At 40.5% G+C, this 16,112-nt stretch overlaps 1 protein-coding gene across 5 annotated transcripts in view; it reads left to right on the top strand.

The window, feature by feature from the left end:
- Positions 1 to 16,112, top strand: part of LOC140268816 (uncharacterized) — an 83,327-nt gene that overhangs the window by 53,519 nt on the left and 13,696 nt on the right. For 3 of the 5 annotated variants that reach the window (XM_072363801.1, XM_072363803.1, XM_072363802.1), the window contains 6 exons: positions 5,793 to 6,178; positions 6,945 to 7,136; positions 9,044 to 9,158; positions 10,772 to 10,831; positions 11,142 to 11,398; positions 14,939 to 14,998. In XM_072363801.1, the coding sequence (XP_072219902.1) occupies positions 5,793 to 6,178; positions 6,945 to 7,136; positions 9,044 to 9,158; positions 10,772 to 10,831; positions 11,142 to 11,398; positions 14,939 to 14,998 (1,070 nt within the window). The remainder of the gene's footprint in view (positions 1 to 5,792; positions 6,179 to 6,944; positions 7,137 to 9,043; positions 9,159 to 10,771; positions 10,832 to 11,141; positions 11,399 to 14,938; positions 14,999 to 16,112) is intronic. The other 2 variants (XM_072363805.1, XM_072363804.1) reach the window with 2 other exon arrangements.

Below are 16,112 nucleotides of genomic sequence, written 5' to 3'. Positions count from 1 at the left end.
GTCTTAGGAATGGAGAACCATCCCAGAGTTTGGAGCCAACTTATTTTAAATGTTTACTTTACATGGCTTTTTAGATGAAAAGTGATAGAGGCATCCCTCATAAATGTGTGCCATCTTTTTTTCCTCTTACCGAAAGGCCTTCTGTCCATTTATATCCAGTATATAATGTTTCAGCTGTGTTATCCATCCACCCAGCAGTGTGTTCCCTTTTTTCAGGCAGCAGTCGACAGAAAAGCCGAGACATTGATTAGACATTGACTCTGACTGTACTCATTCAAATATAGAGCAGCTATTTCTAGCTCCTTCTGTGTGTGTGTGTCTTTGTGTGTGTGCGCATGCATTCACACGGTTATGTGTGTAGGAGAAGAGCTTCCACTGACGTGAATCGTACAGATTCTAAAGGCGTACGCCTACAGAGATGCACTCACACTAGACAGCATGTCTGCATCTTAAGATGTTCTTTCATTCAGCACTGGAAGAAACAGCTACATTACACACATAGATACGCACACAGGAACGCACATACAGGAACACAGCTGTGAGGGGTGTGGCGACAGTCGTGAACAGGATCGTCAGACGGTGATAATGCACAATCAGTTGATTTATGAGCTCCCTGCAACCTTTGTTTTTAATCTTTTTTTAGCAGTATCCTCTGATCGTGATCAGTAAAGTCTCTGTCTTTGACATCTTTCATAAACGGTAAACTGATAGTATTTTTGCTTGTGGTTGTATCCTGTCGGCGGCTTCTGAGTGTGTGGAGAGGGAAGGTGAACAGGAGGTTCTAGAAGGATGTCAGCAAGTGCGGGAGAGGCTCATGGTGTTACTGTTCCAAGACACAAACGACCATTTTTCCAAAAGAAGGAATGGTGTATGCAGATCACTTTATCTGACAGAAAAATCAGGCAATCAGAGTGTTGTAATCTTTATGAATCTTAGGAACATGAGTGGTTTGAGGATTGAAACAGAAATTGAAACAGAAGAGGCGAATGACTCTAGATTATATGTATGCACTGTTTAGGTCCCATTTTCATGTGAAGGTGATTTAACTCCTGACCAGAAATGGTGGGAAACCACCAACGATGAAAGTTGCCCTATGCTTAAATAAAGCATATATGATATCAGAGTGGAGTTTGGCCTCATGAAAATGTTAAGGTTTACAACTATTGGAAACATTTTTGTTGATGAAGAAGCTTACAAATAAAGTTCAAGGTTGACGCAAACCAACTGGAGCTAAAACACAAAATCTCTGAAATCAAGTCTGTGTGAGAATGTGAGGCAGAAAGGGGAAAAGCGCACATGCGTTTGTGTGTATGTTGTCCGCCTGCAGAAAAATATCTTTCCACCAGCTCCATGTCTGCGTGTGTTTGTCATGCTCTGAGTGATATGGAAGTCGACTCTCTTTGTCCATTTCTCTCTCTGACACAGCAGCACATGCAGCTGTGTATTGCAGCGTGGTGTTAGACGGACTCGGGTGTTCTGAGCCTGCAGTTTCGCGTTGAATGAGTCATAATGCTCATGTGGCGGGAAGGAGTAATCTAATGCCAAAAACGTCTGTTGCATGAGCAATACAACCACTAGTTTGGTAATGGAACAGTATGATATTAATGGCCCTCCAATAGGTGTAGATTTGTTTTGGTTTACAGTATGAATAAATTAACCCAAAAGCATATCCTGTTAGTGGAAAAAGTTACACAAACAGTTGTTTGGACAGATGACATTTTGACCCTTTCTAGGATTTCCTGTTTGAGATTCAAATGTTTCCTTGAATGTCAGACAGAAATATAGCATCACTCCTAGCTCAGTGCGGATCTTGTGTTAAGTAGTTTTGGCCATCCTTTTTATTGAGTATGCCAACGTGTTACTCCCCAGATTATATGCTGAGAGCTGGGACTGTGGCAGGTCACAAGTTAAGTCTGAGAGGCCGAGAAAAACGAGCGAGCTCATTGTCAGACAAGACAGCACATATATCAGTACTGACTTATCCGTCTGTCTAGCTTGACTTTAGAGTACTTCTACTCTTTGTTAATGCTAATATTTTTATGTATTCTGAAAAATTTCCAGAAATTAGTTCAACAGGGATACTTACTTGACTGTAAACTAAAGTCTGCCCATAGGTCTAAGGTACTGTTAAAAAAGACTCAAATCTAAGCTGTTTGTCACCAGTCAGCTAAAGACAAGGCTGAAGACTATACATTTCAAAAGATTAGAGGCAAAAAACAATACAAATGAGAAAACAAAAGAAAAAAACATCAGGCAATATTAAGTTGGACATAAGTGAGCTTACCAGACATCTTTAGGCTCTTTATCTCCTCCTCAGGCCACAGGACTTTGAACGCTTTATCGACTATTACCTGCAGCATCATGAGGTCGAATCACCTGCTGAAGTCTGTGGTGGAGTTGCATTGTGATTGATGTAGGTGCTGGATTTTAACAAGGAAGAATGTCCATACATCCATCCATTTTCTATACCAGCTTAATCTAATTCAGGGTCTCTGGGGTGCTGGGGCCTATCCCAGCTGCCAACAGGCAAGAGGCGGGGGAAAACCTGGTCAGAGCCAGAAAAAGAATACGAGGAACGAAAAACATAATACATTACCTGTGCTTGTGTTCTGTTGATTTTGATCCAGCCTGACAGTACCAGAGAAGTGTATTTGCTAAATTGCTAATTTTTTTTTGCCTTTGACAGTCATCAAAAACAACAGGCTGTAACTCGGAGGGTGGATTTCTGCTTTCATAAATCTAAATAGAAAGCATTGGATCAGTGAGGGATTAACTTTGGCATACATCTTTTTCTGCGTTACTCAGTATCTTTACAAAAGAACACAGAATGATTAAAAACGCAATGTGAACCTATTTTTAGTTCCTCCACAGCTGTATAAATAAATGGATAGCAATGATCCAAATGTCCTCTGTGGAACACCAAAATGACCAAAGCACTGATGGGAATCTTTAACATAAAAATTCATGGAATAAGTAGGTGCCACTGAGAGGCTTTAAGAAGAAGCTGCGGCAAGTTCCCAATTTGCATTAACATATGCTGGAGCTGATTTCATTAAAGCTACAGGGGTAGACACAGGCAGAGGGGGAAAAGAATTCCAAGTGGCAGTGACCGTGTGCTGGACATATAGTGACGTTTTCTGATGACTGACCACACGTGAACTGTTCATGTAAGAATTTTCCCTGTTCAGATCAGACTGTCTGATTTGTTTTCTAGACTGAGCTAGTTTTGTGCTCTGTATTGTTTGCATGATCGTCACAGCAGCAGCAGATTGTCATCAATTCTGAGCAGATAGATCAGTTTTCGGGCACAGAGGGAGATGAGAGGACACAGCATACAGCAGCAGTTATGTAAAATGTCTTTGTTGCAACCTTCGTGGTCCAAACTTTCTTAACACTCAGCCTGCCAGCTGTCTGTTCTTATCCACCCCCCTCTGCATACTATTCCCTGTTTCCTCGTTTCATTTACTCTCTTTTTCTTGCTAATCCCATGACTCAGTTATTAGCAACTTTGGTGTTGCCACCCAGTTTGATTCAGAGGATCCTGTGAGAAGTTTGAAGGTTTTTATGATCCCTGGACACATTAAAGTCAAGGTTCTTGACTGATTCTTTATTTCATTCAGATCTGTTGGTAATAGCTTGCCACATATTAACACTATCCTACATCCCTTTATTTAGGCTCAGATTACAGGATGCAAGCCACATCCTGAGGATTAATAAACTCAGCTGGTGGCAGAGACCTCTCATTCTGAGTTCTGCTATTGTGGAATAATTTATGACTCTTTAAAAGTCAAACACCTCGAATCAAGACTGAAAACATTATTTTCACCTGCGGGATGTGAATGTGAACCCTGATAGGTTTAACTTAGCTGCCTGTCTACAGCCTTCAACAACAATGTAACTATAAAAAGTCTTTAAAAGGTTTAAACACAGCTGCGCAGATTATTACACATATCAAACTGGTAAAAGTCTCATTTAAAGACCATAGAAAAGTGAAATGGCAAAAGTTGGCAGACATAAAGTTCACGGAAATGGTGTAACTCAGCACTTACAACACTTACTGTGTTGACCTGCTCTATCAGGGCTATATATGACCCCACTGACATGGATTTTAAGGCTAGAGCGTCACCAATGTGAGCACTTACATAAGGCAGTGCAAGAGAATAAATGGGGTCAGCCTGTTTACCAACCAGACCTAGAATCATCTGCGGCCACGACCTACATAGAATCTTCCACTTTGATGTTCAAATCTATAAATAACAGAAGTGATATGATGTGATGAGTTATGTTGATTAAAACACTTTAACTCATTGGAGCGTGACTCATGAGTTCAGTGCCGTACTTTATTAAAGTTTGTTCTTAAGTTTGTGTTTACTGGGTATCGAAAAGTTAAATGCAAACAGGTGTTTCCTAAAATGAAAGAAAACTAAACAGCATTATAGCTTATAATTAAGTGAAGAAGACCTGTACTGCATGCTCATATGAACAGGATGTTTATCTTAATATAGTATATAGACACATGTTTAGCAGTCAATTAAATTCTTCATATGCAGAACTTAGAAATAACCTAACCACAGGGGCATGCAGAAGTCTTAGCTGCGTGTGGCTCAATTATGTCCTCAGCAACAGAAATAACCACTTCTAGACATCAGGTGCAGAGATATCTTATGTAAGAAAACCTGGCTTTTAAAGAAGCAGTGTTTGAGCGAGCTCATAGTCAGCTCATGTTTTACATAGTTTCACACAAGGTCACATAAATTCAAAAATGCAAAACTTGAAATATGTCAAGCTTTGATTACAGGAAATCTCTGAACCTGGAGTCTTAAATTCTTGACAAAACTGAAATCATCTCTTACAAATTGATTCATTGCAATACTCTAACGTGTCTTTTATATTGAGAAGAATTCAAAAAGACTCAACTTTGTTTGATAATTTTCAGTTTTATTCAACACCCTGAAAAAGTCGGGACAGTGGGTTTGTGTGCTTGTTGAACTCTTTTAACAAAGAAGCATAAAAACAAAGTTAACTTACTCGACACAGTGCCACAAACGTTAGATCGTGACGGGCGGCATAGCTGTTCCAAAGATGTTGGCTTAACTACAGTACTATGAATAGAGTGGGAGTTTGCATTCATTTGCATAAAGATAAATTGAATTAAAACAACTTGGCTTGCGGCATGACCAGCTAGAGAAAGAGATCCTTTGTGTTTGCTCTACAGATGGATCTTCAGCATAAGAGAGACTGCTTTTGACTGGAAATACAATAACATAAGCTAAAAAGGTCTGAGTGTGATAAAAGTTGTTTGTTTCACAGTCCAGCAGTCTCACTGAGGTTGACTCACACGTGTGGCTGAAACACACTTGACGGCTTTTGTCTTTCGCTTTGAAGATTTTTGCACGCTTGCCAGCATTTAGGTTTTAAAGTACGGGACTTTTGTTGCCACACTCAATGAGGTTGAGGGTCAGTTTAACCAAGTTGACTCATCTTCATATTTTTGGGCTTCTGCTTTTGTCGTTGTGCATCGTCTACTATTCAATAGCCGCATGTTGGCAGGTGTAGTGAGGTCATAACAGTGTTTGCGATTGTCAGTGCAGATACACATTAAAAAACATCTCCTGAATGTGTATTTCTCTGTTGATAAGCTTTGTGGAGAGCTTCATGGCGGTATATTTTACATATATTTTCCATCAGAATTTAACTGTTTTCTTTTTTTTTTATTACTTTTTATGTAAACACACTTACTCAGTATGGTTTTGCTAAAAATGTCTTACAATGAAATATGTTTGCTCTCACAGTGAAATCTGAAAACAAGGACAAGCAGGAGAAGACAGAATTCATCTCCAGCAAGACGGACAAGATCGACACCTTTGACAAGAAGGAAGAGCAGCAGAAGAAGGACATCAGCCCGGACAAAAACCAGAAGGCTGAGAAGATCCTCAAAAATGAAGACAAGATGGAAAAGATAAATGCAGACAAAAATGACAAGACCAGCGAGAAGGCAGAGAAAGCAGACAAGCCTGAGAAGATCAACAAAGATGAGAAGAAGGAAGAGGAGAAGAAGCCGGCTGAGATAAAGGAGAAGAAAGATGAGAAGAAGGAGGAGAAGGCAGGGAAAGGCACAGCCAAATCTCCTACAGGCAACGGCAGCAAGACCTTGCCAAGCCCTGACAGCAAGAGCAAGGTCAGTCTCTCTCTCACACACACACACACACACACACACATCTGGCTTATTTTCCCCGTGTAGACTCTGTGGACACTGACACAGTACATTTACTAGCCCCTTACCCCGCTCCTAATCATCACAGCTGAATGCCAAACCCTAACCTTAAACTTAAATCTGACTATAACCTAATTCTAACCACAACCTTAAACCCGAGTCTTCACCCTCATGATTCACTCGGTACCTGTAGGGACAGCAAAGCTGTCCCCACGTTTACAGGAAGTCCCCAGAAGTTGGTGTGCAGTCGGACTTTTATGACATATGGCAAAAACAAAAATATATACACGCACAGAGTCATCCTTACATGCAGATTCACACAGTCAATGCGGCAGGGGATCCTGAGGTTGCAGAAAAGGTCTTCACACTTCAAGGTCACGTGTGTCTGGGGAGATCCACATCTGAGATGTGAGCTTCATTTCATATCCTACCTGTGGAATGATCATTTCATTTCATTTAATGCTTTTATAATTTACTGCTCATAAGCACTCTATGGTGGCTATAAATTGCAAATTGAATTTGATCATTTATGGCCTGTTTTATGATTACCACATGGTTGCTGTCTGTGCTGGCATATTGCACTGCATCGCTTGCATTGCTGGGATTTCATTGCTGCTTTTTTCTTTCTTTCTTTCTCTGTCCTCCTTTTCCTACCATTCTTTCCTTTCCTTCCCTGCTTTCCTTTTTTTATTTACTGCTATTTGGCTTCTTTCGATATCATTATCACTAGCCTGATGTGGGTTCTGCCAAACCAAACTCAGCCAAATCGCGCCCATCCACCCTCTCCACCAATGACGAGGCAAACTCAGCCAAACGCCCCTCCCCAACAACAGCTAATAAAAAAAGCCCTACGCCTAAGGCAACTACACCCACTGCTGCCAAGCGGCCAGCTGCAACAACTGGTTCCAACAAGGCTGCCAAGGTGAGTTGAAAACACAAGTGTGTCTCCTCTGTTCAAACAGAATGAATGGGCACTTTATTATTTTATGAAGACGGGATGGGTGACCATTTCTGGTCTGCATTCTTTTTTTAGGATGTTTGTTTTTGTGAACTTTTGAAGTATTTACAGTAGCATCCCATTTCAGATAATGCATTCTACTGTGTGAACCATTTGGCTAGAAGTATCCTTGTTCCAACTGTTTAATCACAGGCCTTTAGGAGCTGGCGTGACCCCCTCTCAGCATGGACCTCTGTTTTCAGACCATCTAGTGATACCCGTATACTGTGTATAAGTAAGGCTTGTAAGTGTTTGACTTTCCAACAAGAATTTCTTTTTACAAACATCTTTTCCAGAAAACTTGGTATTTATTTAGCAAATACAATTCACGGGAATTGAGTTTTGATGTGTTCACTGACTTACTCCAAGAGTTGGAGAGTCATGTTTACTATTATGTTACGTCACTCTTCTTTTTCATTTCAGTTTTTTACAGTGTGGAAACAGAGTACACTGTCAATCTGTGTCAGTTTCTTGCCTTGTTCTGCTGAGATAAGCACAAACCAAAGATATCAGCTGGTCAAATATGTCGCTTCAAAATTCCAATATACTCTACATCTTTCACTTCTAACGGGCTTGGTGGTCTTTCTCATTTTTCCCAAAGGCAGCTGAAACAGTGACTCATCTGTCCACAGAGTGCATGTCCACTGTCTTCTTCTCCATCTCAGAGGGGCTTGTGCCTTGAGAATTCAGGAGAATTTGTGCAAAGAGTTCACGTGGCTTCCTCTGTGTGTGATATGGTTTCAGGATATATTTCTGAAATCAGTGTTGACCTGTGTTGTGACACAATGTTTTATACCCAAACCTGAACCCCCTTACATGTCATCGATTAATCTGTTGATTGTAGAATCAGCCAGAATGATGTTACTTGATGTAACAAAAAGTTGTTTACATTGTGTAAAAACACCTTTAGCTCATAAATCTGTATTGTTTTATATTTGCTACTTGGTGATATATGGCGAAACCGGCAAAAGATTTTAGTTGTCTTATTAATAAGCAGAAATATGTGAAGATGTTGCCAAGAATGGGTCAAGGTTTAAGACAGTTGTGGGAGATATTCACTCCTCGGTTTGAGATCCACCAATGAGGCTGGATGGGGTGATGATCAGAAAGCCAATAAGAGCAGTTAAAAGTCAGGCTCAGTGGATCTCAAACAGCGTCATTCATTATCTCTAATGAGAGATGTCATTTCTTCGGAGCCTTCAGCAGTGCGTAAATACAGGCTTGTAGGCACAGCTTCATGAGCACACTGTGTCCTGTTGAACTTGCCCTGCTTGATCTCCTATGAATATAAGAAACTGGAATGTGGGGTGCTTTGAGTCCCTACAAATTGAGACTCATAAAAGGTGTTTATTTTTCCACACAAATCTCTTGCCTTATAAAACTTTTAGAATCCCTTATGGTCCTGCTTGACCTCAGACATCGCTTACCGTCCCTCTGTCCCTAATCTAATTTTGAATCTCACAATATTAAAAGCTTAGTCTCCTCCCTTCTTTCCTTTCATTGCAGTTTTCAGGAATCTTTCGGATTTCTTTCTTATTTTTCTAACCGTCTTTACTCTCCTTAGTTTTACGCTCAGCTTCTGTCCTGGTTGCACGATTCAGCCTTTTATTGTTTCATATACCAGGATATTATTGCCTCTGTGCACAACACTGTGGATATGTGCACACCGTGGATATGTGCACACCACCGGGGATATGTGCACACCGTGGATATGTGCACACCACCGTGGATATGTGCACACCTAAATGGTGGCACGCACATTAATGCTCATACTCTCACTCAATAAAGCACAGACAAACAGCTGCTTATCTCTCCTCTCTTATGATTTCCAGACTCCAGAAAATGGTGCCACTGAGAAACGCCCACCTGTGTCAAAGGCCACACCAACCCCCCGTCCCAATGCCAATAAGAATGGCTCCTCTGCAGCCGCTGCAAGCAAAACCGCAGGTACATGCGCACAGTTCGGCTTCACCTCCTCGAGCATGCCCACAGGGTCTCTGCCTGAGTCTCTGATATCACCTGGATGTGTGATACAAACTGTTGTCTCAGACAGTGTCTTTGATCAGACGGTTGCCATTGCAACATTCTCTACTACAGAACTTGAACTCTCTACAGTAGCTGGAACAATGACTCACAATAGCACTACTCCAGGCAACAGGCTAACTGAATTGCTGCCATATGTTCCACTTTATCAGATTCAAGAGCTGCTTTTTTAAGACACCGCACCGGTATTTTTATCTGCACATCACAAACACTATCTCACCTCTCGAAGAAAGGGAGTTATGAGTCAACCTGTGACTTGTTAGTCAAACAGACTGTTTATATACCTCAACACCCTTAGAGAATCTGATTCACAAACCCAGTTCACAGTTATCAGTGCTATGCACCCCAAAGTTCACATTTCCTTTTAGTTGCCTGAGTGAGCGCTGTTGTTCTAACTATTAACCTGCTGGCAGCAACGTAGTCCAAACCTACTATACCTCTCACACAATGGAACTATTACAAGCAGCATTTCACATTTTTACAGAATCAAGACATTGGGCCTCCTGGACGAGTGACGTCAGGAGCAACCTGACAAGAGCTTCTTGACTCTCAGGAACACATTGATAGTACATTCATCCACACTCTCATGAGAAAAGCAACCACCTCTTTAGCTGCTACATGTTCATGCTACAACTTTATCTTTATGTTCACATTTCTTAATACTCATTCGAAGTGGAAGTCTTGAAGTAAAATAAAGGCCCCAGCATCACATTATAATGAAAAGGCAGTATAACTAATGATTGTGCATCTCAGATTAAGAGATTAGAATAGAGATTAATAGAAATAGATAAGGCAAGTGGACAGAAAAATCTAATTTTGTACGTAAGAGATTGAAAATTAGATCTGGTAGAGCAGATATGATCAGAGAGTTAATTCTACCCATCTTTATAGAGTAAACAAACGAATATTTTAATTTGCTGCACAGTGACATTTGGTTTTTCACATGTTCTTTTTGTGGGTTTTCACTCTATCTTAAACTGTAACTGTAAAGTTACTTTAGAGGTTAGAAAATGCAGCCATCAAAAACACCACGTGTTTGTCAGTGAGTTTTAGAAAACAACTGTGTTTTACTGCTAGAGACAGTGTCAATGAGTGCGACATGACAAAACCCAAGCATAAAATGTGATGTAATACCAAGGAAACGAGCTAAAAGAGCCTCCAAATGTTCAGTCGTTGTTTTATTTTATACCAAAAACTTGGAAGCATGGAAGGGAAGTAAAACTCGATGCAGCCAGCTCCACACAAAGCTGACACAACTTTGCACCCCATCAGTCACTTTCATTTTAATAAGTAATGCTATCACCAACATGAGCAGTGTTTACTGAGTGAAAAACGTTGCACATTATGAGGTCATGCATGCACCTGCCCATAAACAAGCAGCGTAGCTACCTGCCAGCTATATCCACAATCAAGTTTGAAAAAACAGCTGCTCAAGTACAGAATTACTTTGTAAAAGCTCACAATTTCATGCTTTAAAGGCCAACATTAATCTCAGAAATGGTTTTTTTTACTCACAGCAAACAAGAATGAAAAGACCGAGAACAAAACAGGAGAGGCCAAGAAACCCAAGACTACAGGTGAGAAGAGTTAAATGAATAATGTTAGTGGAAGGTTTTGTGATCCTGCTATTTAGTTTAACACTGCTTTTATGCTAAAAGATTTTACGCATGCAGAACCTTTCCCAATGTATTCCCAGTACATTATTAATGGACGTATCCACGCTTTTCTGAGGGTTTATTTGTTCAGCTGTGCTGTCTATATAAACTTTATGAACATTCATTTCTAGGTTCATCCCATATCTCACAAGGGTCCCAAGTGTTCCAATGACTGTCACTTATATTTTATATATTAAAATATGTGATATATATGTTGTTCCTGTCTCTGTAGCCCGTCCTCGTCCGGTATCCACCGCCACACCTGCTACCCCTGCTGCCTCCACTAACGGTGAAGGCACCTCCGCTCATCGCCGCCGGGTCATTACCAAGCCACCTGTGCCCAAGCAGACCCCACTTGAAAAGAAGCCGGCAGTGCCCCGTGCTCCCCGAACCCCCCGACCCATTAATGCTCCAACACCGGACCTGAAGAACGTGCGCTCCAAGATCGGATCTATTGACAACATCAAGTACCAGCCTGGAGGAGGGAAGGTAGGACAAAGCAGGTGGCAGAAGCGAGGTCTATTAATAATTCAGAATTGAGTCGTGCCTGTCAAGATTCCTAATATGAAGCACAATGATTGTCTTGTATCAGTAGATGAATTGGCACTAGGTGGTTTGTAATTGAGGTGGCTGCTTTGTGCCGTACATCATAATAACATGTTCCACCCAGAGGGCTTCCTCTACACGAGGAACAGAGCAGCTGTCAGAAAAGATAACAGTCACTCTTCCCTTGAGCAGTTCATATTGTTTTGAATTTCAACTCGTTTAGGGAATATTAGCTGCCAAGTTTGCTAAGAAGTGTTGCGGGACGTTCGTAGTTCATGTGCTCTGGCATCAAGAAATTGATGAAATCTTAATCATGGTATGAAAATGGGTCTCCTGCAGGATTTGAAATGCCCGAAAACCAGAAATACTGAAAAAATTCAAAAGAAAAAATGTTCATTTATAAAAAGAAAAATAGATAATGATGTTAAATCAAACAGGTTATGTGAACATGTGATTGTAAATATGATATAAAAGTGTTATCCATGAGAGATAGGCAGGGAATCACTCGTTTGACAACAAATACACGAGACAGTCATTTAAATGTTTTAAACCAATATTACGAGCCAATATTAAGTCAATATTAATATTAAGTTCTCCATCTACATTGCTTAACATCATTCAACGATTCGAGGAATCTGTGTGAAGGGAATTGGCCGTAAGACACCTGTGATCTCTGATCCCTCAGATGACACTCCGTCCATGGACAAAGGATTTCTGAGAGAAACCGTTGTCAAGCACCAAAATGCTTACTTACAGTTAGTCATAAAAGCCACTTTAAACTTAACAGTGCAAAAAAGAAGCGAAATGCATATCCTTGAACCAGTGTTCGCTTTGTCTCTCCTCCAGTGTTGTAGTAGCACAGTCGGTCGGTTTAATGTGGCGGTCTGACAAGGAGGGAGGATGGCATTATTTTATGTGAATTTTTCATTCTGAGGTTACAATATCAAAATTATCTTTTAATTATGGATCATTTCCAGCAGATGGCCATAAATGTTACGCACTGGAACTTGAACAGCAAATGTTATCCATCATGTTGTGTGACACAAAACTGATCCTAAAACAACTGTTAGTCTGTGATAATGCCAACTAGCTGGCACTAATTAGCATAGCTGGCCAGAATTCTCTTTTTTAAAATCCATTGTGACTATTTCTGCCGCACAATGCTGCACCGCAGTGCACCTCTGTTGATTTTCCATGGTTGTGATTTGATTTTAACATAGTAAAGAAGCTTAACATACATTCTTTCATCTTTTTTTACTAAAATGTCTGGCTGATGTTTGAGATTCACAAATGCGGGGGTGCGTGTTTCTGTCCTGTTGGAATCTGCGTGCACAAGATGCTCTCTTCAAGACTCTGCATCCCTATAACAGCCAGGAAATTAAAAATTCATTGAAAATATTAAAAAGAATTCTTAAAATTGTGTATTTGTAGCATCATATCTGAACCAGAGAGCCTGACTGAAATGGAGCTGTTCAGAATTGTTCTCAGAAGATGACAACTATACATCTCTGTGATTACATCTTTCCCTTTTCCGGCTTCCGTCTGCCACCAACCTTCTACTGTCTCATCTTTCTGCTGCTTTCCCTTTGTCTGTCACTTCACTTTAGCATGCAGGACTATCAGTATTCGTTATTGTCTAATGCTGCCATGCAAATTATGTTTCTCACCCATCAGTCTCACACACTGCTCCGGTACACACACAGACACTTTGAAAACAGTGATAAAGTGTACCTGTGCATGTGCTTTCACTGCGATAAAGTTTCCACCATATCATGTGCTGCCTTGGATCAGACATCTGACTGTGTTGCACGTCTCCGTCTCCTCCATGTTTGTGGCAGAGGATTGCACTGTCACTTTGAATCACAGACATGATCCGTTGATTGCTGGCCATTCCTTGTGATAATATGTCAGTCCACTTTATCGTCTGGCCATCTCTACTGTGTTGTTTGTCACAGAAACAAACTTTCATATGACTGCATTTGTTAAGCCTCAGATTGAGAAAGTTAGATTTCTGCATTGTGTGTGTCTTTGTGTAAACTAATTCAGAATTTGTTCCTTTCATAGTTCCTTTCTAGCTAATAGCTGATTTGGTTGATTGATACTACTCCCGTATTTTTTTTTTGGTGAGATTGGGGGGTTATATTTAGTCATTTTGGGGTGAACTGCTCTGTAAATAACCACAGAGGTTTATTGAAGGGGTGAAAAGTTCCCAGAATTAACACAACCCAATATTTAAAAAGCCTGGTGTTTAAATTTGAAGTTCCAGTTTAGTATTTTATGCAACACCATGATATCGTTATGTGAAAGGAACAATAAATGTGTATGCACACAGGGCCATGTTGTACTGGCATTGCCTTGGGCTTAAAGTTCCTTTGTAAGGCTAATCAGTACTTTGTTTTAGCAAGCAAACATGAACAATGTGGAAAGTCTGGTAATTTTGTAGCTTTCTATCTTTTCTGTATTTCTTTTAGTGGATTATATTTTCACCACACATGAATCATCTTCGTGTGTTTTTCATCTTGTCTGTCTGTTTTTGTTCCACTAACAACTTAAGATTTGTCATATCCTGCACAGATGCACACGCAGAGCATCTCCATTCCATATTTATCCAGGGGAACAGCATGCATGCTCATTTTAAACTGCAACAAGCTTCATATTCACTGTGACTACTCACTCTGTCAACCTGTAGCATTTGGATCTGTTAGATTGCCTAAATAAAGTTACTGTGCATCTGTTGCGAACGAGCTGTTTCTCACTTGACTGGTTCTATGAAACTGGCCTAACCGTATATCATCAAAGCAGAAGTCACCAAAGTTGTGGCCCTGGGTCAGAAATCAAACAGACTCCTGTTGATATTGGTTTATCTACTTCAATCCTTTCCATCCAGCAGCACCCTACTGGTGCAGGACCCTTTCCATCGTCAGTATTTAGGAATATGACCGTAGCTGTCGTCTGAACAATGGTTCACTTCAGTGATGTGATTTGTTGTTTGATATTTTCATTCTTCTTCGTTTCTCTGTACTGATATTTAATTGTGTCTTGTCACTTCCATAATGCAAATCTTGATCGATTGATATTAATCTCCTGCAGCTCATTGCCATGTTTTTTAAGTGCGCCATCTGCTGCAGTTTCCTTCTATTTTATATGGTTGCCACCATCCATCTGATACAGTCCACCTGATCCTCCCGCTCAACTGGCCCACAAATAAATCTGACGTCTAATCTGCGCTACTACCAGCAGTTATTTAAAGTTTTTCATGAATCCACACCTTTTGCTGATGATATTGTTTCACTTTTATTCTTTTTGATCCAAGCTGGGGTTTTTTTTTTCATGCAATCTTTGATTGGCTGTAACAGCCCATGCACTCATCTGATTATTTTCAGTCTCATGCTCCCACCCCTCCACCTGCTCTACCACCCAGTTGTGCTGTAGCATGTGGCTGGTTGGAGGTTGTATTGACCAGGGGGCTGGTTGTCTCCCCAGGTCTCCTCCACCGCGAACAACAAGACATCAGACCCTTCCACCCCTGCCGCCAAGGCCAAAGTGAGTCCCCGCCACTTCACACACCACTTCTTCCTCCTCTCTGCATTCACCACATACACAACCCATTCTACATCCACCCAGGACACGCTACACCAAACAGATGAACACGACCATCAGTCCACAGTGCGGTTTGCACTTGTTTAATTCATCATTAGTTTTATGGCTAAACAAGTCTTAAAAGATGTGAGGTCAGCTAACAGTTTTCGTCGTGACAAATATGCTTTGTATAGAAGTCTGATCTTTCGTTTGCATTAACTGGCCCTGACGTCTTGCAGCAACGTATTGTATGTCTGACCATTTTGAATCTTGTGTTTAAAAAAACAAACAAAAAAAAAATAACACGTGAATCTGTTTGTTATCAGAGTGACAATAGCAGAAAATAAAGATTCCAACAAGAACAGTGGTTCTTATCCTGTAGTGACTTTACTCTTAGATTAAATCACAGTACTGTTTATATGTATATATACAGAACTCTAGTTCAGACAGAAACCGCATTTCGAGCTTGATTCGCCATTTAATCGAACACATTTGAGCGTTTTTTTTCCCCCGAACGTCATTTCAATACATCTATAAACAAAAAGCATCCTCTTTCTTAGCTGACCAGTGCCATTATTCACAAATATCCATATCCATACACACTTTCAAGTGACCCACCGTGTTCAATGTGGCCTTTAGTATAAAACAGAGTTCCAGCTTTGCTCCTGTGTTGCCCCAAGCTTGACCCAAAGTTATCACTGGCTTTAGGGGGCTTTCGATGAATAGCAATTCTACATGCTCCTGTGCACACCATAAAAAAGAGCAAGATAGAACTGAATGACAATAAAGTCTTTCTCCTAACCTTCAAAAATGCAGCTCAAAAAGAAAGCTGCCATACACTGAAGGCAAGGAATGGTAAAAGAAATAAACAACACACATTCTGCATGATGTGATTCTCTTCACTGGGGTGATTTTAGTAGATTTGTTCACTGTGCTCAGTAGATTTGCAGGATCAAAGAGCTACAGTGTGTATGCATCAGTATTTACAAAAAGATTATGTTGAATCTTTCAACTTGTTGCACCCTGTGGAACATGGCTGCTGTTTTTTTTTTTTCACACAGTTGCTGTAATGCAGCAG

The sequence above is a fragment of the Leuresthes tenuis genome, unplaced genomic scaffold, assembly GCF_036924035.1.
Source record: "Leuresthes tenuis unplaced genomic scaffold, fLeuTen1.0.hap1 SCAF_14, whole genome shotgun sequence".
Classification (NCBI taxonomy): Eukaryota; Metazoa; Chordata; class Actinopteri; order Atheriniformes; family Atherinopsidae; genus Leuresthes; species Leuresthes tenuis.
The sequence above is the reverse complement of the archived record's forward strand: the minus strand, read 5'-3'. Positions and strand labels throughout refer to the sequence as shown.